General features: G+C 42.8%; 1 protein-coding gene across 1 annotated transcript in view; it reads left to right on the forward strand.

Annotated features, from left to right (window-relative positions):
• The first annotated feature begins 5,771 nt into the window (after positions 1-5,771).
• The window catches only part of MTX2 (metaxin 2), a 79,092-nt gene continuing 58,582 nt past the window's right edge, over positions 5,772-26,281 (forward strand). The window contains exons 1-2 of the mRNA XM_069733199.1: positions 5,772-5,925; positions 26,070-26,117. Of these exons, the coding sequence (XP_069589300.1) occupies positions 5,886-5,925; positions 26,070-26,117 (88 nt within the window). The 5' untranslated portion in view covers positions 5,772-5,885. The remainder of the gene's footprint in view (positions 5,926-26,069; positions 26,118-26,281) is intronic.

Raw genomic sequence — 26,281 nt, forward strand, 5'->3', positions numbered from 1 at the left:
AGTAACATATCACTGAAATCAGGGTCTCTGCCCTGTGCATCATGCTGCTCTCAAATGGGGCAGCAAAACACAGATTCCATTTAAAGTTATACTGGAATCCTTTACTCGCCAGCGGTTCTGATTTTGCTGGTAGAATCCCCCAAATCAAGGTGCAAAAGGGGTTGGGATTAAGAAAGATCAGGCCCAAAAGTGGCTGCTATCAGTCTGATTTTGGGCATCTTTGGTGTCTTTCTGTGGGTTGGGCAGAAATATCTAGAATTCTGTAACATAAATGTTTGTATGCGCCACGGTTGTCAGGAGCTCAGGAACCTGTCCAGGAAATATCTGCGCTGACATGAGGTGTAAGGCTACGTTCACACTATCAGTGTTTGGTCAGTATTTTACATCAGTATTTCTAAGCCAAAACCAGGAGAGGAACAATCAGAGGAAAAGTATAATAGAAACATATGCACCACTTCTGTATTTATCACCCACTCCTGGTTTTGGCTACAAATACTGAGGTAAAATACTGACCAAATACTAAATGAGACTGGGATAAAAGTTATGAAATAAAAAAATATGAAATATCATCTTTGAATGTGAGTCCTGGGAAGCGCTGCCATTCATGGGCTGGATGTGCTTTTCTTCAAATACTAAATGGGTGAACGTGGCCTAAAAGAACAAAACAGCAGTAAAAAAAAAAAAACTAAAATTAATGCCAACATAAGGAAGGAAAAGCACTTGCAAATTTAACCCCTTCCCGACCCATGACGCCACGTAGGCGTCATGAAAGTCGGTGCCAATCCGACCCATGACGCCTATGTGTCGTCATGGAAAGATCGCGTCCCTGCAGATCGGGTGAAAGGGTTAACTCCCATTTCACCCGATCTGCAGGGACAGGGGGAGTGGTAGTTTAGCCCAGGGGGGGTGGCTTCACCCCCTCGTGGCTACGATCGCTCTGATTGGCTGTTGAAAGTGAAACTGCCAATCAGAGCGATTTGTAATATTTCACCTATTATAACTGGTGAAATATTACAATCCAGCCATGGCCGATGCTGAAATATCATCGGCCATGGCTGGAAATACTAGTGTGCCCCCACCCCACCCCACCGATCGCCCCCCCAGCCCCCCGATCTGGCCGGTACACTGCTCCGGCTCCCCTCCATCCAGTGCTCCGCTCCCCCCCGTGCTCTTGTCCGCTGCCCCCGTGCTCCAATCACCCCCCCTGCACTCCGATCCACCCCCCCGGTGCTCCGTTCCACCCCCCCGTGCTCCATTCCAGCCCCCCCGTGCTCCGTTCCACGCCCCCCGTGCTCCGTTCCACCCCTCCCGCGCTCCGATTCCCCCCCCGTGCTACGATCCCCCCCCCCGTGGTCACCCCCACCCCATCATACTTACCGATCCAGCCGGGGTCCCGTCCGTCTTCTCCCTGGGCGCCGCCATCTTCCAAAATGGCGGGCGCATGCGCAGTGCGCCCGCCGAATCTGCCGGCCGGCAGATTCGTTCCAAAGTGCATTTTGATCACTGAGATAGATTATATCTCAGTGATCAAAATAAAAAAAATAATAAATGACCCCCCCCCCTTTGTCACCCCCATAGGTAGGGACAATAAAAAAATAAAGAAATTTTTTTTTTCCACTAATGTTAGAATAGGGTTAGGGTTAGGGGTAGGGGTAGGGGTAGGGTTAGGGTTAGGGTTAGGGGTAGAGTTAGGGTTAGGGGTAGGGTTAGGGGTAGGGTTAGGGCTAGGGTTAGGGCTAGGGGTAGGGTTAGGGCTAGGGTTAGGGCTAGGGTTAGGGTTTCGGTATGTGCACACGTATTCTGGTCCTCTGCGGATTTTTCCGCTGCGGATTTGATAAATCCGCAGTGCTAAACCGCTGCGGATTTATGGCGGATTTACCGCGTTTTTTTCTGCGCATTTCACTGCGGTTTTACAACTGCGATTTTCTATTTGAGCAGTTGTAAAACCGCTGCGGAATCCGCAGAAAGAAGTGACATGCTGCGGAATGTAAACCGCTGCGTTTCCGTGCAGTTTTTCCGCAGCATGTGCACAGCGATTTTTGTTTCCCGTAGGTTTACATTGAACTGTAAACTCATGGGAAACTGCTGCGGATCCGCAGCGTTTTCCGCAGCGTGTGCACATACCTTTAGAATTAGGCTATGTGCACACTGTGCGGATTTGGCTGCGGATTGGCCGCTGCGGATTCGCAGCAGTGTTCCATCAGGTTTACAGTACCATGTAAACATATGAAAAACCAAATCCGCTGTGCCCATGGTGCGGAAAATACCGCGCGGAAACGCTGCGTTGTATTTTCTGCAGCATGTCAATTCTTTGTGCGGATTCCGCAGCATTTTACACCTGTTCCTCAATAGGAATCCGCAGGTGAAATCCGCACAAAAAACACTGGAAATCCGCGGAAAATCCGCAGGTAAAACGCAGTGCCTTTTACCCGCGGATTTTTCAAAAATGGTGCGGAAATATCTCACACGAATCCGCAACGTGGATTAGGGTTATGGCTACAGTTGGGATTAGGGTTAGGGGTGTGTTGGGGTTAGGGTTGTGATTAGGGTTATGGCTACAGTTGGGATTAGGGTTAGGGGTGTGGGGGGGTTAGTGTTGGAGTTAGAATTGAGGGGTTACCACTGTTTAGGCACATCAGGGGTCTCCAAACACAACATGGCGCCACCATTGATTCCAGCCAATCTCGTATTCAAAAAGTCAAATGGTGCTCCCTCACTTCCGAGCCCTGACGTGTGCCCAAACAGTGGTTTACCCCCACATATGGGGTACCATCATACTCAGGACAAACTGCGCAACAATTACTGGGGTCCAATTTCTCCTGTTACCCTTGTGAATCTAAAAAAATGCTTGCTAAAACATAATTTTTGAGGAAAGAAAAATGATTTTTTATTTTCACGGCTCTGCGTTGTAAACGTCTGTGAAGCACTTGGGGGTTCAAAGTGCTCACCACATATCTAGATAAGTTCCTTGGGGGGTCTAGTTTCTAAAATGGGGTCAGTTGTGGGGGTTTCTACTGTTTAGGCACACCAGGGGCTCTGCAAACGCAACTTGACACCCGCAGACCATTCCATCAAAGTCTGCATTTCAAAAGTCACTACTTCCCTTCTGAGCCCCGACGTGTGCCCAAACAGTGGTTTACCCCCACTCATGGGGTATCAGCGTACTCAGGAGAAACTGTACAACAACTTTTGGGGTCCAATTTCTCCTGTTACCCTTGGGAAAATTAAAAAATTCTGGGCTAAATAATTATTTTTGAGGAAAGAAAACGTATTTATTATTTTCACGGCTCTGCATTATAAACTTCTATTAAGCACTTGGGGGTTCAAAGTGCTCACCACACATCTAGGTAAGTTCCTTTGGGGGTCTAGTTTCCAAAATGGGGTCACTTGTGGGGGGTTTCTAGTGTTAAGCCACATCAGGGGCTCTGCAAACGCAACGTGACGCCCACAGAGCATTCCATCAAAGTCTGCATTTCAAAACGTCACTACTTCACTTCCGAGCCCCGGCATGTGCCCAAACAGTGATTTACCCCCACATATGGGGTATCAGCGTACTCAGGAGAAACTGGACAACAACTTTTGGGGTCAAATTTCTCCTGTTACCCTTGGGAAAATAAAAAATTGCAGGCTAAAAGATCATTTTTGAGAAAATAATTATTTTTTTTTATTTTCATGGCTCTGCGTTATAAACTTCTGTGAAGCACTTGGGGGTTCAAAGTCCTCACCACACATCTAGATTAGTTCCTTTGGGGGTCTAGTTTCCAAAATGGTGTCATTTCTGGGGGATCTCCAATGTTTAGGCACACAGGGGCTCTCCAAACGTGACATGGTGTCCGCTAATGATTGGAGCTAATTTTCCATTTAAAAAGCCAAATGGCGTGCCATCACTTCTGAGCCCTGCCGTGCGCCCAAACAGTGGTTTACCCCCACATATGGGGTATCAGCGTACTCAGGACAAACTGGACAACAATACTTGGGGTCCAATTTCTCCTATTATCCTTGGCAAAATAGGAAATTCCAGGCTAAAAAATCATTTTTGAGGAAAGAAAAATTATTTTTTATTTTCATGGCTCTGCGTTATAAACTTCTGTGAAGCACCTGGGGGTTTAAAGTGCTCAATATGCATCTAGATAAGTTCCTTGGGGGGTCTAGTTTCCAAAATGGGGTCACTTGTGGGGGAGCGCCAATGTTTAGGCACACAGGAGCTATCCAAACGCGACATGGTGTCCGCTAACGATGGAAATAATTTTTCATTCAAAAAGTCAAATGGCGCTCCTTCCCTTCCGAGCCTTACCATGTGCCCAAACAGTGGTTTACCCCCTCATGTGAGGTATTGGTGTACTCAGGAGAAATTGCCCAACACATTTTAGGATCCACTTTATCCTGTTGCCCATGTGAAAATGAAAAAATTGAGGCTAATAGAATTTTTTTGTGAAAAAAAAGTACTTTTTCATTTTTACGGATCAATTTGTGAAGCACCTGAGGGTTCAAAGTGCTCACTATGCATCTAGATAAGTTCCTTGGGGCGTCTAGTTTCCAAAATGGGGTCACTTGTGGGGGAGCTCCAATTTTTAGGCACACGGGGGCTCTCCAAACGTGACATGGTGTCCGCTAAAGAGTACAGCCAATTTTTGATTCAAAAAGTCAAATGGCGCTCCTTCCCTTCCAAGCCCTGCCGTGCGCCCAAACAGTGGTTTACCCCCACATATGAGGTATCAGCGTACTCAGGACAAATTGGACAACAACTTTCATGGTTCAGTTTCTCCTTTTACCATTGGGAAAATAAAAAAATTGTTGCTAAAAGATAATTTTTGTGACTAAAAAGTTAAATGTTCATTTTTTCCTTCCATGTTGCTTCTGCTGCTGTGAAGCACCTGAAGGGTTAATAAACTTCTTGAATGTGGTTTTGTGCACCTTGAGGGGTGCAGTTTTTAGAATGGTGTCACTTTTGGGTATTTTCAGCCATATAGACCCCTCAAACTGACTTCAAATGTGAGGTGGTCCCTAAAAAAAATGGTTTTGTAAATTTCGTTGTAAAAATGACAAATCGCTGGTCAAATTTTAACCCTTATAACTTCCTAGCAAAAAAAAATTTTGTTTCCAAAATTGTGCTGATGTAAAGTAAACATGTGGGAAATGTTATTTATTAACTATTTTGTGTCACATAACTCTCTGGTTTAACAGAATAAAAATTCAAAATGTGAAAATCGCGAAATTTTCAAAATTTTCGCCAAATTTCCGTTTTTATCACAAATAAACGCAGAATTTATTGACCTAAATTTACCACTAACATGAAGCCCAATATGTCACGAAAAAACAATCTCAGAACCGCTAGGATCCGTTGAAGCGTTCCTGAGTTATTACCTCATAAAGGGACACTGGTCAGAATTGCAAAAAACGGCAAGGTCTTTAAGGTCAAAATAGGCTGGGTCATGAAGGGGTTAAAAAAGTAAAGTTAGTGTCTTTCATGGATTTTTAATAAGAATAGTTTTTTTTACAAGACTACAACAGGTTGTGGGAGAACTAACAATACTCTAGTGTCACTCCCATTACAAACAACGAAGAAGGAAGAAATGGTGTAAAAAAAAAAAATCCAGATTTTCTGCATTAATCCACCTCAAATGCTCTGCTTTGCCCAAAACAAAAATGGCGCTGGCGATGTCTCCGCCTTCCAGTCACGTGATCTCCCGGCCTTCTCTTCAGTGCAGTGACTATTTTTTTTTTTTGTTTTAATAAACTTTATTTAATAGCAGACAAACAACATTGACTAGCGTCCCCGTTACCTTGGATATGGAAGGAAGTAGTCCCGCGTCGTGCTGTCAGCCCATGGTTGACTTCCTGTTATTGTGACCTTAACCTTGCATGTGGCGCGGAGGATTCCTGCAATGTCTCTGGTTACAGACGCCTTCGTGTCGCAGATAGCAGGTAATGGCGCTGACATGGCGCACAGCACACCCGCCGCAGTGCTACCTGCAGGCGCAACATTCATCACAGGCGGACAGTGCTATGGAGCCATTGTGGGATAAGTGGCATTTGCTGGGACTTGTAGTACCACAGGGCCAGTACAGTGCCGCCTCCAGAGCCTCGGAACATGTGTCAGGTGGCTACAATGTGGCTAATATGCCCGGTAGCCGGACGGCCTGTTAGCTCAGTCCAGGGTCTTCCTGCTTGTTCACACTTTTTATACACTTTTCTTATCTTCCTGTAAAATGATGCTGTTTTTTTTCAGCAGCATGAATGAGTGTTTCTACAATCTCATTCACACAGGGCGAGTTTTTCCTTGCGTTTTATTCCTTTGCAGTTTTTTTTATGCAGCATGTCAGTTCTTTCAGAGTTTTTACAGCAGTTTTTCCTCATTCCCCAGTTGCTTAACGTAAAAAACCCCCCATATTTAAAAATGCATGAAATATCCACTGTAGTATTAATGCAAAAAAATGACTTGTGAATATTTTCAAAACTCCAGTCTTCGCGCCTCGAGCCCTCGCAGCCCCCCGCAGGTCTTGCGCACCAATGTTTCTGACCACCCACAGGTCATGTTCTCAGGATTTCCAGTACTGCTCAAGTGAGCGAATTCCTGATACCTTGATTATTCGGATAATTTTATTCCTGTGCCTTAACGCTGGAACTGCATTCATAGTTCTGCTGGCCGTCAGTGGAAATCACAGATTCAGCTCTCAGCTTTGGGCTACACAAAGATCCAGTGAATTTGTCACCTGGAGCGGACACAGGCAGAAGATGGTCCTATGTTAAGAGCAGTAAATGGGCCCGTTAAGCCCAATAGCTCATCATAATGCACAATTGCCCCTGCTTTGGGGGAGGTAGTGGTCTTCTTACTTCTTGGGCCCCTGGTGGCACCAACCATTGCGTTTTTTAATTTTAGTTTGTTTTTTCTTTGCAATAGTCATCATAAGGCCGGTTTCACACATTAGTGGCTCCGACACGTGAGGTGACAGTTTCCTCACGTACCGGAGACACTGACTCACGTAGACACATTAAAATCAATGTGTCTCTGCACATGTCAGCGTGTTTTCACGGACCGTGTGTCCGTTTGGAAAACACGGAGACATGTCAGTGTTCGTGGGAGCGCACGGATCACACGGACCCATTAAAGTCAATGGGTCCGTGTAAAACACGTACCGCACACGGATGTTGTCCGTGTGCCGTGCAGAAGACAGCGCTACAGTAAGCGCTGTCCCCCCAGCGTGGTGCTGAAGCCGCTATTCATTTCTTCTCTCCAGCATCGTTTCCTGGAGAGAAGATATGAAAAATCTTTTTTTTTTTTTTGTGTTTTAAAAAAAAGATCCCTGTCCCCTCCCCCCTCTGACTCCCTTTGCGCCCGCCCGCTGTTACTAAAATACTCACCCGCTCCCTCGAAGCGTCCTCTCCGCGCCGCACCTTCTCCTGTATGAGCGGTCACGTGGTGCCGCCCATTACAGTCATGAATATGCGGCTCCACCCCTATGGGAGGTGGAGCCGCATATTCATCACTGTAATGAGCGGTACCACGTGACCGCTCATACAGGAGAAGCTGCGGCGAGGACAGGAAGCAGCGAGGGAGCCGGGTAAGTATTTTATTAACAGCGGGGGGGGGGGGGGGGGCGCACAGGGGGTGGGAGGGGGTTGGGGACAGGGATCTTTTTTTTAAACACACAAAAAAAACAAAAAAATATTTTTCATATCTTCTCTCCAGGGAACGATGCTGGAGAGAAGAAATGAATGGCGGCTTCAGCACCAGATGCAGGGGACAGCGCTTAACTCTAGCGCTGTCTCCTGCACGGTCTGTGTGGTCCTCAGTCGGCACATGGCTGCCACACGTGTGCCACACTGATGTTCAACGTGAGCACACGGACACACGGACACGGATAATTCCGGTACCGATTTTTCCGGTACCGGAATTATCTGGATGTGTGAGACTGGCCTAAAAGGGATTGTCCACTTTTTGGCAACATTTTATTTATTTTTTTATTTAATTGCAAGTAAGTCATTAAAAATTTTGCACTGTTTTGCTTAAACAGGCTCTTTTTTTTTTTTTCTTGTACACTCAACTTTGTCTGTGGCCATAAATCTGCTGAGAGTCCCTCAGAACGAGTTAGAAACTCTGTCAGATAGCATAGCAGGCTGAATAGTTTTCTGTTAACTCATTCAGCAGCCAGCAATAGCCAGTGCAACATGGAGATTATAGAAGGCAAACGGTGCAAAATGTTTAATTAAAACTTGAATAAAAACAAAAAAACCAGTAGCGCTTCAGATTCACAGAGTCCTGCAGCAGACAAAATACAAGGCCACTCTCCTGTATCTATACATACACTACACACATAAACACCTTATCTGCGCTGGATCCTCTTACTCCTTATAATAACTTAAAAAACGATAATATAGTATAGTAAAAACCAAACTAATTGGTATATAAAAAAGGTGAACCTCTAAACGAAGAAACACGAATAAATAATAATGGTGTTCCAGGACGCACTCAATATTCGTAGCACAGACCAAGACAATGGTGCATATACAGCTCCCTCGTTTGCAAATGGAAGTCCGGTATTACCTTAAACTGTACATTCAGCGGTGTCTGGAGCTTTCATAGATGGAGCCTTCTGTGCAGTCCCCGAAGTTCTTCGGAGTAGAATTAATAGATGTATATTCACGTGGGTGTATTGCAGGTGCTGCCCCGGCCGGTGGCAAAAGCACCATGCACTCACCCACTTCCCATGTTCTTCTTGGGTTATATATGTAGAGGAAACCAATTAGTTTGGTTTTTACTATACTATATTATCGTTTTTTAAGTTATTATAAGGAGTAAGAGGATCCAGCGCAGATAAGGTGTTTATGTGTGTAGTGTATGTATAGATACAGGAGAGTGGCCCTGTATTTTGTCTGCTGCAGGACTCTGTGAATCTGAAGCGCTACTGGTTTTTTTGTTTTTATTCATATTTTATTGTTGGATATATTTCCACCACTTGTACCAGAAAGCAGCTACAGATTAGCCTTCATTATGAGAGACCTTTGTTCTGATAGAACTAAGAGGAAACATACTATACAACAATTCTTTCATCGCTCCCACATAGAAACTCCGATAAATCATAATAGGGAGGATGTTATGAAAGCTATCGAATCTTTGAAGGAATTGGAGCAGTACCTTATCAAGGAAATGAGAGATCTCTGGGAGATCGCTACATTAGAGAGATACTTGTCATTTGACTGTATTCCAAGAGGTTTAACAGTATATAAACCAATATCGGGTGATATTGGGGACCCCGCAACAGTTAAGGAATGGGATATAATGTTTAAAGAATTTTCAATTAAGACAGTCTCCTTTATAATTGACAAAAGGAGGCAACATCTTACTGTGCTAAAAAGGAGTATCTCCAAGTTATTTGAAGAGATAAAACCGTTCGAAAAGCATCCAGAGGTGGTGAAATTATCTAAAAGTATTAGGATGAGGATTTTGACCAAAGAAAGGGAAATCCTGGAACGGAAAAAAACTAAATTTAATAGAGACCAGGTTCCCAATTAGTCAAACCCAGGCACACCTATATCCTATAACCACAATCAGAATAGGTGCAACTATAGTCTAGAAATAGACTACAATAATGAACAACAACCACAACATCAAAACGATATAAATATTAACCAATTTGTAACCTTGGATGAAACAATTAATAGCTCTACCTCCGAGGATAGATTTTCCACACATCCTACAGACGGTATAGAGGATCTAGAAATTAATGCACTAGATACCAGTAATATTTCTGTCGATTTATGTCCCTCGGTTCATGATATGTCTATATACACACCCATATCATCACAAGCATTCCAGAATAGATTTCAGATTCTAGATGATGGGGAGGAGGGTCCATCTACGAGTGGGATGGAGATTCTCAACCAAAACAGTGTAACTAATTCCCCTATTAAGATTCCATTAAAAAATTTGAGAAATTCCAAAAAAACTCTAAAAAGAACAGGGAAAATTACTGTACAGACCCGAGTGTCTGACCAAACTCAACCAAAAAATAAACGTAGGAATCATCCTTTTTTTCAGTTGGGCCAAAAATCAGTAGAAAAAGGGGTTGTAGGGGCGGGAAATTTGCCCCAAAAAAGAGGAAATCAAATAACAAAGAAGAATTAAATAAAGATAAGGACCAACAACAGCAAAAAATATTTAATTTAAGTAGCCACAAATTGGATGATAAGGAGGTTTCTCTACTTAATAAAGGTTTGAAGTATGCCCCCAATACTAAATTCGACAAATTCCAAGCCTTTATCGGCATTAAATTATTTATGAGACAACTGGCCATTAAGAAATATTTCATAAAAAATAACGGTATAAAAACTGCAACAGCCAGTCCCCTCTCCTATCCCGATCCCTTTGTACATACCTCATTAAAGGCCAAGTCTAGCTTCAATCCGATCCAGGAGTACTCTGAATCTTTTGAGGCATTCCAAAAAAACGTTATACGGGACATCAGAAAAATCTCTGACAAAAAATGTTCAAATTTTAGAAGTAATCTGACCAACGAGGAATGTAGGGCCCTGAAGGAAATTCAAGCCAATAAGGCACTGGTAATCCGACCAGCTGATAAAGGAGGAGGTATCGTCATCCTTGACACGGTTGACTATCAAAAGGAATCCCTCCGCTTATTGGGGGGTCAACAGACATATCTTCGTCTGTCAAAAGACCCTACAGATAAATTTATCCAAGATATGAAGGAGGTTATTAAACGTGGACTTGAACAAGGTATTCTAACTAAACGAGAATTCGACTTCATTAATACAGAATATCCGAGAATACCATATTTCTACTATCTACCGAAAATCCATAAAAGCCTAACCAATCCCCCCGGGAGACCGATTTATATCTGGGGTTGGCTGTCTAACGGCGAACATGTCTAAATATGTAGACTGCCACCTACAAAAATTAGTTCCGAATCTTCCATCCTATATTAAAGACAGTACACATATTTTAAGGATTTTGCAAGAAGTAGAATGGAAGGAACACTTTATTATGGGTACGTTAGACATTACCTCCCTGTATACTATCATACAACATCAGAAAGGGTGCGAATTTTTCCTTGAACAAGAGGGAAGCCTCCCCAATAACCAGATTTCTTTCATTTTAGAATGTATGTATTTTATATTAACCCATAATTATTTTAAATATGAGGCGAACTACTACTCCCAGCAGTGGGGGACTGCTATGGGTACCAGGTTCGCACCAGGTTATGCAAATTTATACGTGGGGAAATGGGAACACCACACCATTTATGGTGGGAGTCCCCTGGCTGCGAACCTGGTACTCTGGCAACGCTTCATTGACGATATTATTTTTATCTGGTCTGGTGGCCCTAATTTATTATCTGATTTTATTAATGATTTAAATAAAAATTCATATTTTTTAAAATTTTCTGGAACCACCAGTACCAAATCTATAAATTTTTTAGATCTTAATATTTTTATTGAAAATGGTAAAATCCATACCAGGACATTTCACAAACCAACTGATGCCAATAACTATATTTCTCTAAATAGTTGTCATCTTCCAAAGTGGCTATTAAACGTCCCAAAAAGCCAGCTAATCAGGGCACACAGAAATTGTTCCCACGCCCAGGACTTCAAATATGAAGCAGAGATCCTTACAAAGAAATGTATTCAAAAAGGCTATTCCCCGGGCTCCTTGTCCAATGTGCAAAAAATGGTGGAAGTGATACCTAGATCCGATTTACTCCAAGAGAAGAAACGAGAGAGGCAGGAACCATTGGAAACCGTCCCCATTATTACGCAATATAATACGAACTCTTATCTTCTCAGAAAAATAGTTAACAGGCATTGGGATATTCTGAAGGAGGATAAAATCATGGGTGATAAGCTTCCAGAACACCCGTTATTTATTTATCGAAAGGCCAAGAACTTGGGGAACAAAATAGCCCCTACGGTCCCACATATGCATGACCTCCATAGACATTCCTCCTTGTCTAAGAATTATGGTTTTTTTCCGTGCATGAGATGCAGACCTTGTAAAATATTGAAAACAAAAAAACAGTTTTCATTGTGCAACGGGAACAATGAATGGCGAATAGAGGACTACATATCATGCAATACAGAAGGGGTTATTTATTCCATCAAATGCCCTTGCAATAAAATCTATATTGGGCGAACCAAGCGACCCCTTCAAGTGAGAATTAGTGAACATATAAGGAATATCAATAAGAAATTTCAGGGACATCCGCTGTCGAAGCATTTTTCTATTTACCACAGCGGTAAAACTGATGGTATTTCTATCACAGGTCTCAAAGTTGTATATAAAAGTTGGCGAAGGGGGAATTTTATTAGCCAAATGTCAAGGGAAGAGACAAAAATGATTTTTGTATTAGATACCCTCATACCAAAGAGGCTTAATAGCGAAATTGAATTATTTGCTTTCAATAGATAATGCGGTCACATGTTCTTCTTGGGTTATATATGTAGAGGAAATCCAGGACTGTCCATCCCTGAGGAAGGAATACGCAATATTCCGAAACGCGTAGGAAAGGAAAAGTGGACTTACTGCGCTATCCGTAGCCAGTCACGTGTGTTACCACGTGATCGTGACGTCACGGAAGGTCCTGCATCTGCAGTGTACCTAGCGGCTGAAATAACTAGCGCTCCTTCGTCCTGTGAAGTGGGTGAGTGCATGGTGCTTCTGCCACCGGCCGGGGCAGCACCTGCAATACACCCACGTGAATATACATCTATTAATTCTACTCCGAAGAACTTCGGGGACTGCACAGAAGGCTCCATCTATGAAAGCTCCAGACACCGCTGAATGTACAGTTTAAGGTAATACCGGACTTCCATTTGCAAACAAGGAGGGAGCTGTATATGCACCATTGTCTTGGTCTGTGCTACGAATATTGAGTGCGTCCTGGAACACCATTATTATTTATTCGTGTTTCTTCGTTTAGAGGTTCACCTTTTTTATATACCAATTAGTTTGGTTTTTACTATACTATATTATCGTTTTTTAAGTTATTATAAGGAGTAAGAGGATCCAGCGCAGATAAGGTGTTTATGTGTGTAGTTTAATTAAAACTAATTGCAAAAATGATTTTTAGCCGCAAATTCCTCCACATTAGTAGAATAAATAAATAAAAAATTGTTCCCAGAGGTCGACAACCCCTTATATATCAGTTGCTGCAGTACATTGAAAGTTGTTGAGTGCAATATCATGGTCTGACATTGCAGTTTTCAATTATCACAGATGACCGTGAGGCTGCCGTCACACTATCAGTATTTGGTCAGTATTTTACATCAGTATTAGGCCTGTCCCACACGTCCAAATAATTCCGGTACCGGAATTATCTGTGTCCGTGTGCTTATGTAGCACATCAGTGTGGCGCACAGGGGATGGGAGGCGGGAGGGGACGCACAAACTTTATTTTTAAGGGGAAAGAAAAATAAAAAAGATTATTCATTCCTTCTCTCCAGCGAACGCTGCTGGGAAGAAGGGATGAATTCCGGCTTCAGCACCACACGCGGGGGGACAGCGCTTACAGTAGCACTGTCTCTTGCACGGCACACGGACTGCACACGGACAGCATCCGTGTGCGGTACGTGTTTTACACGGACCCATTGACTTTAATGGGTCCGTGTGATCCGTGCGTTCCCACAAACACTGACATGTCTCCGTGTTTTTCAAACGGACACATGGTCCGTGAAAACACGCTGACATGTGCAGAGACACATTGATTTTAATGTGTCTATGTGAGTCAGTGTCTCCGGTACGTGAGGAAACTGTCACCTCACGTACCGGAGCCACTGACGTGTGAAACCGGCCTTAGGCTGCCGTCACACTATCAGTATTTGGTCAGTATTTTACATCAGTATTTGTAAGCCAAAACCAGGAGTGGATGATAAATGCACAAGTGGTGCATATGTTTCTATTATACTTTTCCTCTAATTGTTCCACTCCTGGTTTTGGCTTACAAATACTGATGTAAAATACTGACCAAATACTGCTAGTGTGATGGCAGCCTAAGGGTATGTTTCCATGGGCCGGATTAGCTGCGGATTGAACGCTGCGTACAATCCGCAGCGTCCAGATGTTACAGCATAGTGGAGGGGATTTTATGAAATCCTGTCTCCACTATGTGTGCGAACACGCATCCAGCAGCCCTGCGTTTCCGGACATGCGGCTCGTCTTTTTAGACTGCAGCATGTCTGTTTACCTTGCGGCGACGCTCTGTCTCCGCAAGGTAAATAACATAGTCCTATGTATAGGGTGCGGAGTTTCCGGATGAACACATCCTACAGCCTGCAGTGATCCTCAACCTACTGAACAGCCGCACAGCCAGCTCTTCCCTCTCCTAGTGTATCCTCACCCACCCCCTGCAGACTGTGAGCCCTCGCGGGCAGGGTCCTCCCTCCTTATGTACTCGTGTGCCTTGTTATCTGCTCATGTTTAATGTATTTGTCTATATTTGCCCCATATTCACATGTAAAGCGCCATGGAATAAATGGCGCTATAAAAATGTATAATAATAATAATAAAATAATAATAATCACCGCATGTACGGAAGGGGGCGGCGCTTTGGGTTTCCGACAATACGGCCCATGGACATGTACCCTTGAGGTGCACTTAAACCGCCCACCGTGATTGTTAACAGTTAGAGTTCTTATTTGCCGATTATCAGCTCACCTAAATGAGTGTTGAGTGACAAAACCATAGTGAAAGTACAGGTGTTGTAAGGCTCGTGTACACGACTGATTTATCGTGGACGGGTGCTATCCATGGTTTTCACGGACAGCACTTGAACCTATGATATTCTATGTGGCTGTGCACATGGACATTTTTTTTTTCTTTACAGTGGAGATCATGGCACCCTTCCTAATGTACACTGCATTCTGTTTTTTTTGGCGCTGGGGTTCAGGAGTTGAGCTCACTGTTATGACACAATCAGATGGCTTTATATATCGGACCAAGATCGGACCACAATGCAAGGACTGGCCGGCGGCTCTCCTGTATTTCTATGCAGCCATAACCCTCGGGTCGTGAGGGCCGTGGCCAGTCCGTGCATTGTGGTCCAATTAATGCGGCCGTCTTACTTTGTCCTTATACTGGGTGCACATCATGTTTATTGCCTCAGAAGTATATGTCTACATACCAAAAAAAAGAATGCAGTACATATAGTGTAACTTTACATTTTTATGGATGCGATGTGTATAGCAAAATTGTATAAGGAGCTCGGCACTCACTTGTAAGTTTGCAGAAGTTGTAGATTTGCATTCCATGTTCTTCAGAAAACAATTGTTACCCGTTTCGGCTTGAACACAAGCCTTTCTCAAGCAGAGTCTGTTTGAAAAAAGGCTCGAGTTCATTACGAACAGCGTAAACACGATTTTCTGAAGAACATGGAATGCAAATCTACAACTTCTGATAACTTACAAGTGAGTGGCGGTCTCCTTATGTTACTTGAAATGGGATGCCACGAGCACCACGGACTGAGTGCCGACTGCAATTGATGTTTATACCAAAATTGTGTTCTATCGACAGTCTGACATCTAATACAGTTGTGTGCTCTTGGTTGTTTTTAAGCCTGAAGCAACTATTACCAAATGTGTGCACTTTGTGCCCCAGTCCTTTGCTCATAGCCAGATATTAAAAATGCTGCATGCACGGTTTTTTGTTCTGGCTCTAAAACCAATGGCAATAGACCCTTGGTATGAGAAGGGAAAGTGGAACCTCGGAACAGCTGCTTCACCCTGGATGATGGGGACTGTCCAAAATGAGCATGCTCACTTATTTCCAGGTGTCTTTACTATCTATATTAGATGGACTCTGTTTGATTGTCCTGTGATGATCTGGGTCCCTGCCTGCACCTGGCAAACATTGGGGCACCACATTGACTATAAAAGTTAGCAAAAAAAAGGTGTTGTTGTCCAATAACCTGTGAATTTCAGGTCCCGTGGACGGGACTTTTCATTGAACAGAACATTTCCCTTTGATCACATCCCCTATTTTTTGGGGTACTTATATTTCTATGACTGCTGCTGTGCACACTTGTTCAGTTGCAGCACTGTGCTGTCGAGTGACTGAGCTGCCTAGCGAAGTGACTGTCAGCAGTGTAATTCCTACCCAACACGATGACACCCCCTGCATTCAGCATTATCAAACGCTTTGGTGGCATCTGATGATAAGACGCCCTTCTGACTAGAATCTTGTGCCCCTTTCAAATTAAAAAAAAGCCTACGTAAGTGTATGGGTAAGTTCACACAGAGAGTTTTTTTCTGCTTTTTTTCTGCAGCAAAACCTGATCTTCTTGGCAGGAAAGAAGCTGCGTCAAAAACGCAGGTTTAGGTGCGTTTTTGGTGTGTTGTTTGTTGCGTATTTGGTGCGTTTTTTTTTTCTCTTTGTCCATGCTAATGTCCTTGGATTTTCAGCAGCAAAAACGCAGAAAATAATGATACCTGCGTTTTTTTTCAAGACCCATTCAAGTCAATGGGTGAAAAAAGCTGAAAAAAAGCAGCAAAAACGCTGAAAGAAGTGACATGCCCTATGTCCAAAAAACGCAGCAAAGCACAAAATACTGATCACACAAAAAACCAATGTGTGTGCATGAGATTTCTGAAATCCCATAGGCTTTGCTTGTGCGGTGAAAAGCAGCTGAAAATTAGCATAAAAAACGCAGCAAAAAAATGCTCTGTGTGAACTTACCCTATAGCAGTTGACTTAGAAGACATAAAGCCAGCCTGGTCTGGATGAATTACTCATTCAATAGCCGTACTCAGTCGGGAAGCAAGAATTCTAGCCAATATTTTAACATTTAACGTCAACAGTAAGATGGGCCTGTAGGAGTCAGGTAGTTCTCTATAGATTAGATAGAAGCTATTTAAGACCTTTAGTTTATCCGGGGTCCTGACGGCCATATTACCCTCTACGTCCCTCAATTGATATGTGAAAGCGTTTTCTTTCTGGGCCTCGGCCATCTTTGCAAGTTACCGGCCCGTAGTCTCTCCTTCCTCTTTAGAATTGCTGTTTTAAAAACACTTTATTATCGGCTTTGACCGAAACTGCTATTGCGATTCCTTCTACTGTGATAAATTTTCAGGACTATAAGGCTACGTGCACACGTCAGGATTCTTTGCAGAAACTTCCTGAGCAAAACCAGACTTTTTCTGCAGGAAATCCGCATGCGTTTGTCTCGTGGATTTTTCGCGTTTTTTTCCGGAGCTTCCCAATGCATTAAATAGCGGGAAATCCGCAAAAAATCCGCAAAAAATCCGCAAAATTAATGAACATGTTGCGTTTTTTTCCCACAGTGCTTTATCGCGGAAAAAAACGCAACATGTGCACAAAAATTGCGGAATGCATTAAAAATGATGTATGCGTTTTTTATGCAATTTTGCCGTGGAAAACTGATGAAGAAAACGCGCAAACAATGTGAAAAATCCAGAACATGTGCACATAGCCTTAATTTGAATAAACAGCAATTCAGAATCCCGTTCTGTTTTCCAGGTTTAGCCCCTTCTTTTGTGCGCTATCCTTAGCAAACTTTATTTCTCTTGTAAGCACACCCCTCAAAAATGCCTTCCTTGCATCCCATACCACGCTTGCGTGTGCCGAGCCCAAATTAGTGGAAAAGAATTCCGATAATTGCTCCCTGACTTTGTTAGTCAATAATTTTAAGCCAAAATGGATTAAGCCTCCACCCGGAGAGAACGTAGACCTCATTGGATCCACCTGTAGCTGAACCAATAGGGGAGAGTGATCTGATAAAGACCCAGGAGAGTATTCTATATTGCGGTGTTGGAAATATATAACAGCGATTTGCATGCCGTGTAAATGGTTAACCTTTTTGGCTTGGACTTGGTCTGGGGTAGTTTGCGAATCAGCGGAGGAAATTGAGATTTGGAGTAATGAAATGGGGAGCAGTGAATCAGTCCGTTAAGCCTCTGTGCTATGAAACCGGTCGGCATGTCCGGGCTAGCAAGTCAGCCAATCAAAACTCTCCTAATTGTGTTCTTTCTGGCTGCACGGTCTTATAATTTTAATGAGATATGGCTTTCTGGAGCCACTGAGTTCTCGACTGTGCGATCTGCTTTCTCGCTATTGATATTTTGCAAGAGCCCGTGCAGTAGTTAATCATCTCAGGGAAATTTCTCACCATTTTACACATGGAGAAACAGAAATTTATGCTCGGGGAATAAAATGCCCACCTCTGAAATTACCAACGTGTTCTTTAAACACTCATTAACAATTCCTGTTCTGGATGACAATAGTTGAAGAGCCTCTCCGCCTAAAAATCCTATTAATAAGCAATGGAGAATGAATTAATGTTGCTAAGCAGTTTTCCGCCTTCGTTACCGTAACGCAGTGGCAATCAGGGTTTGATCAGAAATATTTGAGACATGGCGATTGCCACGCTGCCCTATGAATACTACTTTTAAGGAAGACTAGATATAGTGGCCAGTTTTTGCTTTTATTGTATTCTTGCTGCTTTCCTGATTATTATACCGTAATTATTTTTTCTTTTTAAAGATATGCCATACGCTCCCAAAGATTTAGACCTTTGGTTTAGTGTGCCCGAAATGCTAATTTTAAGTTCTTTGTCAATGGGACATTGCTCATTGGAATCTCTAGGGGTGTATCTTTAGGTTCCTCTGCATTATTACCCCGTGAATAGCTCCCGTTTGGTAAAGGCCCTAAAAATTATGAGTAAATAAAAAGGCTCATAGCTAAAGAACGCCATAGTGGCGTTAAAAAAATAAAAAAATAAAAGTAAGATATAAAACATTTGCCACTTGTGACCTGGTGACAGGTTCTCTTTTAAATGTGGTTGTCAGGTAGAACATCCCTAGCAACCAGTCTGTCTCAGATTTGGAGTGTGGGAGGAAACCGGAGAATCTATTTCCTCTTCTGACCTTCTCTCCTTCTGACCTTCTCTCCTTCTGACCTTCTCTCCTTCGGGCCTTCTCTCCTTCTGGCCTTCTCTCCTTCTGACCTTCTCTTCTTTGGGCCTTCTCTTCTTTGGGCCTTCTCTTCTTTGGGCCTTCTCTTCTTTGGGCCTTCTCTTCTTTGGGCCTTCTCTTCTTTGGGCCTTCTCTTCTTTGGGCCTTCTCTTTTTTGGGCCTTCTCTTTTTTGGGCCTTCTCTTTTTTGGGCCTTCTCTTTTTTGGGCCTTCTCTTTTTTGGGCCTTCTCTTTTTTGGGCCTTCTCTTTTTTGGGCCTTCTCTTTTTTGGGCCTTCTCTTTTTTGGGCCTTCTCTTTTTTGGGCCTTCTCTTTTTTGGGGCTTCTCTTTTTTGGGCCTTCTCTTTTTTGGGCCTTCTCTTTTTTGGGCCTTCTCTTCTTTGGGCCTTCTCTTCTTTGGGCCTTGTCTTCTATCTCTCTCTTCTCGTTAAGTACGGGTTCGCTCATCTCTAGTTATAAATACTTGGACCACACAAAACGCATAAGTGCCAATTGTTTTATGATGATCATTATGGAGAAGTTTAACTGCAATGTGCTGAAAATGAATATCCTAGCCCCCCTTTCCTCTATGAACAATATTTTGTTGGTTGCTCGGGATCCATCTATTAATGGGGTATCCTGATGTTGTGCACAAGGTCCCGATCAGAATTGCTGCTTTCTCTTTTTTTTTTTTTGAGAGTTTGCGAGACCTTGGGGGTGTCTACGACATGTTCTACCTCTACCCAGAGTCTGCAAGCTCTCTTCTGTTTCTGCCACTTTGTGTGAAAGTCGGTCATGTCAGTGACGCTTGTCTAGAACTAATTGGCTGGTGTTGGGGACCACACTCTATGAAATTGGGCTTATGAAAGGAGGTTGTCCTAAATGGACAGCCTTAGAACAGTAGGACCCTTATGCTAAGAAAGGTTGTGTGCACCTGTTTTGTAATGATAATACCATATAACACATGCTTAGTAATCACTTTTACATCTTGATTTCCTTTTAGATGTTTATTTTATAAGCTATCCAATCCTTCTTTTGATTAATTGGGAAAGCATTAAGATGTAATAGATTCTGCTATAAAATTGTCTGTGTTCTCCGTTTCCTCCCGGTTGGCAAGTGAACATTTAATCAACAATATATCTTAACAAACATTCTTACTTTGAAACTTCTATTAAAATTGCTTAAGACTAATTTTCTTGGTCTTGTAAATCAATTTAATAAAACCTAAAAAATGCGGTAGAGACTGTAAGTTATTAGAAAATGTCTTCTACTTAGTCGGGTGAAGTGCGTAATGAATTTTCTATCCGTTAAATATCAAGGAACATGTATATTACCATCAATATGATAAATTATCTTCGTCTTGAAAAAACAAATATTATCCTTAGGGGGTTTTAACTTCCTCACGAAGCCGCTTTGTATTTCTGTCGAGTGTTGAAAAAACCTTGACAGATCTTCAAATAATTCCTGACCACAGAACATCTTTAGCTAAGACAAGCCGAGTTCATCTATTCACCGCGCCAATGGACAATCAGCCCTGTCTATCTGCATGTGTTGACCCCTAGTATTGTGACGTTTTAGTCTATTGATTGTTGGTATCCCCTCTAAAATCGATCTGCCCTTTTACAAATGTGAGTGGAACTGATGTTTAGAGGATATATAATCACCATATATTTCCCTTATAGATTATTACTAACGGAAAATACATTTTATAATTGTTTAGTGCCAGCTTATTAGACTACAGAAACAGGCAGTTGTTGTACACGTATACAACTTATATGCATGATAACCACATCTAAAGACCCCTTTACACAAGTCAGTTACTGTTAGGATGTACATGTTTCTGAGTGATCTTCATGATAGTTGGAACAGCACTTATCTTTGATCTTCACACGAGTTCGCAATCTAAAAATGCCAAATATCGCCAACGTTTGTGCTGCTCGTAGCCCCATTTACAGCTGTGTCACTTATAATTTACAGAAGGCGGTACTGTTGATTGTATGGCTCGCAGTTATCAGACATAAATTTGGCTAGCGACCTGATATATATATATATAATGTGTGTGTGTGTGTGCTCACGCAAAACTCACCACACGTGCAAAACTCACCTCATGGAAAATTCGCCACACGGAAAAATTGCCACATGCACAAAAGTTGCAACACATGCAAAAGTTGTTTCACACAAAACTTGCACATACTCAAAACGCACTACACATAAAACTCGCCACGCGCAAAACTCGCCATGCGCAAAACGTGCTGCACACAACTTGCTACACTAACCTGTCACATGCAACTCGACACACAAAAGTTGCTACACATGTCGCCACACAAAACTCCTCTCACAAAACAGGAGAGATGACACACAGGTATATACTATATACAGGAGAGATGACACACAGGTATATACTATATACAGGAGAGATGACACACAGGTATATACTATATACAGGAGAGATGACACACAGGTATATACTATATACAGGAGGAGATGACACACAGGTATATACTATATACAGGAGGAGATGACACACAGGTATATACTATATACAGGAGGAGATGACACACAGGTATATACTATATACAGGAGGAGATGACATACAGGTACATACTATATACAGGAGATGACATGCAGGTGTATACTATATATAAGGGAGATGACAAACATGTATATACTGAGGGTAAAATGAGGTGTGAGGTGAAAATGAAAAGGTGTGAGTGCAAAATGAGAGGAGTGAGGTAAAATAGTGGAGTGATCGGGAAATGACAGATGTGAGGTCGAAATAGCAAGTGTTAGGGGGGAACGAGAGGAGTGAGGGGGGAACGAGAGGAGTGAGGGGGAAAATAAGAGAAGTGAGGTGCTATAACTAACCACAGATATTTACTATGCCCAGGCAACGCCGGGCTCTTCAGCTAGTAAATATATATATATATATATATATATATATATATATATATATATATATAATTTGACTTTTGTTCGCCACAGCCAACGGGGATTAAAAACACTGCCAAATACCCATCTGTGTGTCTGATTAATTTCCCTTGTGAATATAGGTTCAGGGACTTTGAAATTTACCATCCCAATTCATCAGTCTCCTAACATTTACGGTCAGGTCGGAATCTGGCACCGCTATGACCATTAAATTGCTGGTCCCATGGAGTTTGTCAGGCTTGACTTTCATTGACCTTAAGTTGCCCCTTACACAGTACATAGCTGTTGGCCGAAGAGTGGCTCGGTTGATCGTTTGGTCGGCAGCCATCTCTCCCGACAGCTCAGTACACCGGAGTGCGCTGCCGAGAGCCCCTGTATTATCTATGAGAGATCCGCTGCCGAACTCCTCTATTGGTGACTTATCTCATCCATGACAAAAGGATTGTCCGTCCAAAATCGGACACGCCAGATCCTTCTCTCCCTCGACATCATCTTTTTAAGGAGAGTCGGAAGATCCCTATGCCAATTTGACTTTTGGCCATACCTGGAGATATCGGCTGGTTTGGCAGACAGTGGTCGAATTTGTATGGGGGCGTTATGTATAGCCAAACTCTCTAATTGCTTTTTTTACGCTCGCTCTATGCTCATATTAGCTTTGAAATAAAGACCCGAGTAAGGGCGTGTTCACACATTTTTTTTTTTTTTTTTTTAAAGAATTTATGGGGCAGAAACTGTCCAAAATCCTCATTAAAAAAAAAAAAAAAAAAAGTAAATTTGTGCTCCAAAAAACTCAGCAAATAGACTATGCACATTCCCTAATGGAGATGATCGAATCAAAAAACGAGCTGGAACGCTGTCAAGTAGGAGGAGGTTCACAGGGCTCTCGTCTGGTGGCCATTGGACCAGGGTCCTGCAAATCAATTCACCCATGACTGAGAAATCTGAGCGCTGCCTGTTAACCACTTATGTACACCATATGCCCCGAATGGACAGTTTTTTACATTAAAGCCCAGGAGCCATGTGTAGTTTTCACACTGTATTGTGGCATACATTTAACAGGCTTGTCTAGTCTTTTCATCATCATTCCATTTCTACTATATGTGAGATATTAGTGGAGGATGGGAGTAGTAGTCTGCGCTGCTGAGCTAGATCCCAGAAATCCGGAAGCCGTGATGAGGGACTAGATAATGCAGTTAATTCTCAACGCGTTTCGAAGTTGAACCAACTTCTTCATCAGGAGAACCAAAATGCGTTTGCGAATATCGTGGACTCCTGATGAAGAAGTTGGTTCAACTTCGAAACTCATTGAGAAGAAACCGCATGATCTAATCCCTCACCACGGCTTCCAGATTTCTTTAATCTAGCACCGCAGCGCAGACTACTACTCCTATCCTCCACCAATTGGTCTACATGGCGAGATTTCCCGACCTGAGAATACTGCAGCACCTGTCGCAGCTTGTTTCCTCTCACCTAGACCAATATCTCCAGCAGATAAGACCCTATTGCGATTGGTCTCTCCCCCTATCTCTATATTTGAGATACTAGAAGGGATCCTGCAGCTTAGGCTCCGTGGGGTCACCGGTTTTGATTGACCTAACAGATGAGCTATCTATGTCATCGGGGGCATTTATCATAGCAAATTATCCTTGTGAGAATCACTTTGGTGCTTGGATCGTGCTATTGGACTTTCTCCCTTATATAAATGGGTTGTCCAGAACTGGCCAAACCCTTATAGGGAACCTTCCAGCATGTTTGTATAGCTGTAGAGGCCCTGGTCCCCAATACATTTTTTTTGTATAGATATGAAATCTAGCCTACAATGCTGAGGGTGCACTGGGGTGTGTCAGTGCACTTGCAAGAATATGTCCAGGTGCAGTGACACGCTTCCAGTGCACTCCCAGTCTGATTTGCATATGGCTTCTACTCTAGATTTCTCACAACTGCTACATCAGATCTTTATAAAAAAGTATAATTTTTGGTGGTACAAGTGCCTAAATACCCACACTACTACTTCCATATAGAACAAACATGCTGACCAGTTCCCAAATTCACTCGTATTAATGCTGATAACATGGGATCTCGTTAAGTCCCTAATATCTGTTAATTGAATGCACAGGATGCTGAGACTACGGCCACCGTTGTATTTACCTGTGCAGATGCCTTGAGGAGCTTAGTAGTCCAAGAAGAAAGCAGGGTTTGACTTCATTACAGCGTGAATGATAAGTTTATATGGAGTTATTATAACATTAATCAAGTTGATGGATTGGAAATATGACAGAGCGGTAGCAATGTGTAATTTCCATGCCTACTGTTCTGCAAATGTTGTTCACCTCTGCGCTCACAATACAGAAGAGTGATGCTGCATGTTTTCTGGGCCTCTCGTAACCCTCGCCGTGCCAGTCGAGATAAAATGTAAGGGACTTCTAGGTATTTTTATTCTGTGTGGGGGTCTGTATTTTAATTGAACAGTGAAACCCCTTGCTATCCACTGATAGGATAAACTGGCACTTCTGGAAAGCGATGTGCAGAGCGATCATCACTTAATAATCTGACCCGTCAATCCACCGATACTGACATAATTGTTACTTAAAGGGAATGTTTTGGTAAGATGAACTCCACCAAACCGCATGGACGGTATAGAAATATAAATCCATCGACACCTTTATATCTTCTATCTGTTGCTTCGTTCCTGAGAACAAAGAGCTTTCTGATTCATATGAAGATGAGGCATTGTGTTTTGGTGCTTGTCAGAGCACTTCCCCAGCCTGTGCTTCACCGAGGTTGTTTCCTTGCCCGGCAACAACCTTTTTAGTTTGTTAGATGGCTCACTGTCTGATTATTTTGTCTGGCATTTGATGTCACACAGACAATGAGTTATCAATCAAGCTACAGAAAAGTGTCTGGTACTGGCAGGGAAACAACCTGAGATGACAGAGGCTTGGGAAGTGCTCTGTCACGCCCAGGACCCTTAATGCCTCATTTACATTTGAATTAATCCGTTTCTCCAGAATGCAGCAACAGATAGAAGATATAAAGGTGTCAATGGATTTACATTTCAATGACCTGCGGTTTTGGAAACTTGATCATGTTGACAGATTCCTTTTCAACAGAATGTGGATAGCCTTTGTTTCTGATTCTGGTGATGGATATAACTTTAGTAATTTCCGTGTCTTTAAAGCTCCTATATAGAGTTATATAAATAACCACCATCTTGCTTTAGTCAATCCTTGATTGCATGCATGGAGGGTGCATATGGTGTCCTTGTGTGACCACCGCTCCATTCCGATGGGGCATTTCAGAGCCTCGTTCTCGGGATCAGTAAGAGTCCTAGTAGTAGGACCCCCATTAACCTGCAGTTTATCACATATCCTTTAATACGGAGCTATAGGCACTCTATGTACTGCTGGATGTCACCCATCACCATACTACAATATAATTCTGGAAGAAGTAATATGGTTTTTGCTGGTCTTTGTGCACCAGTGGTATCCTCAACTGGGCCACTATTTATGAGGCACCCCTCACCCCATGCGTGAACGCAGGATTGTTGATTTCATCATGCCCAGTTCTCTGAGCGGGTGAGCTGACGGTTTCCTAAGTGTGGTCACCCGGGGGCTGGTTGTCATCCTGTTTAGCTCCTTACTTAGGCTGACCATAGACTGGAGGGTTTGCCCTGGATCCCATTATTGCTCTAATGGAGACGCTGGTCGTTATCGGGCCTTACAAAGAAAGATGTCTGCACTGATAGGAAGGAGTCTCTACATCGACAAATGTCCACTGTAAATAGCCATATTTTCAACCTAGAGGGTAAATAGTTATGATCCTAACTGTAGGGCCGTCCAGTTTACAAGATATTGTTGACCAATTCCATTGATGGATCATTAATATCACCTGGCATCCCATGGATCAGCAGCTACGAGCTCCGGTGCTGGCTGCATGTACACCTTTTAATCAGAGCTGCACAGCTACATTCATTGTGTAGCAGTCACTGCTGGGTGCTGCAGAGCGGCTCCTATTCAAGAGAACAGCTCCAATATAGAGCTTATAACAGCTGATTGGTGGGATGATGGGTGCTGGATCCCAACAGATCGGATGTTAATGACCTATCATGAGGTTAGATCATCAAGATCTTGTGAAATGATACCCCCCCTTTAGGATCATTTTAATAGACTGACTCTCTAAAGTTTCAGTGTCAAGTTTACCTTTTCTTCTGTTTCTTTTACAGCTGTAGAACCATGGCCAGAAAATGCTACCATCTACCAGCCATTAAAAAGTAAGTGTTTTTTAATTTGTGTTACTGTAAAATCCAGCAATGGGGTTATTACCGGAGATGTACAACACCGTAGTAGACCATTGCAGAGGGTCCCCAGCCCTAGGTGACCATCATGTAAGCCAGGAGTTGGGTTTGGAGGAGAGATCCAAGTCTCCCGAGCCTTC

The sequence above is a fragment of the Ranitomeya imitator genome, chromosome 7 (genome assembly GCF_032444005.1).
Source record: "Ranitomeya imitator isolate aRanImi1 chromosome 7, aRanImi1.pri, whole genome shotgun sequence".
Taxonomy (NCBI): Eukaryota; Metazoa; Chordata; class Amphibia; order Anura; family Dendrobatidae; genus Ranitomeya; species Ranitomeya imitator.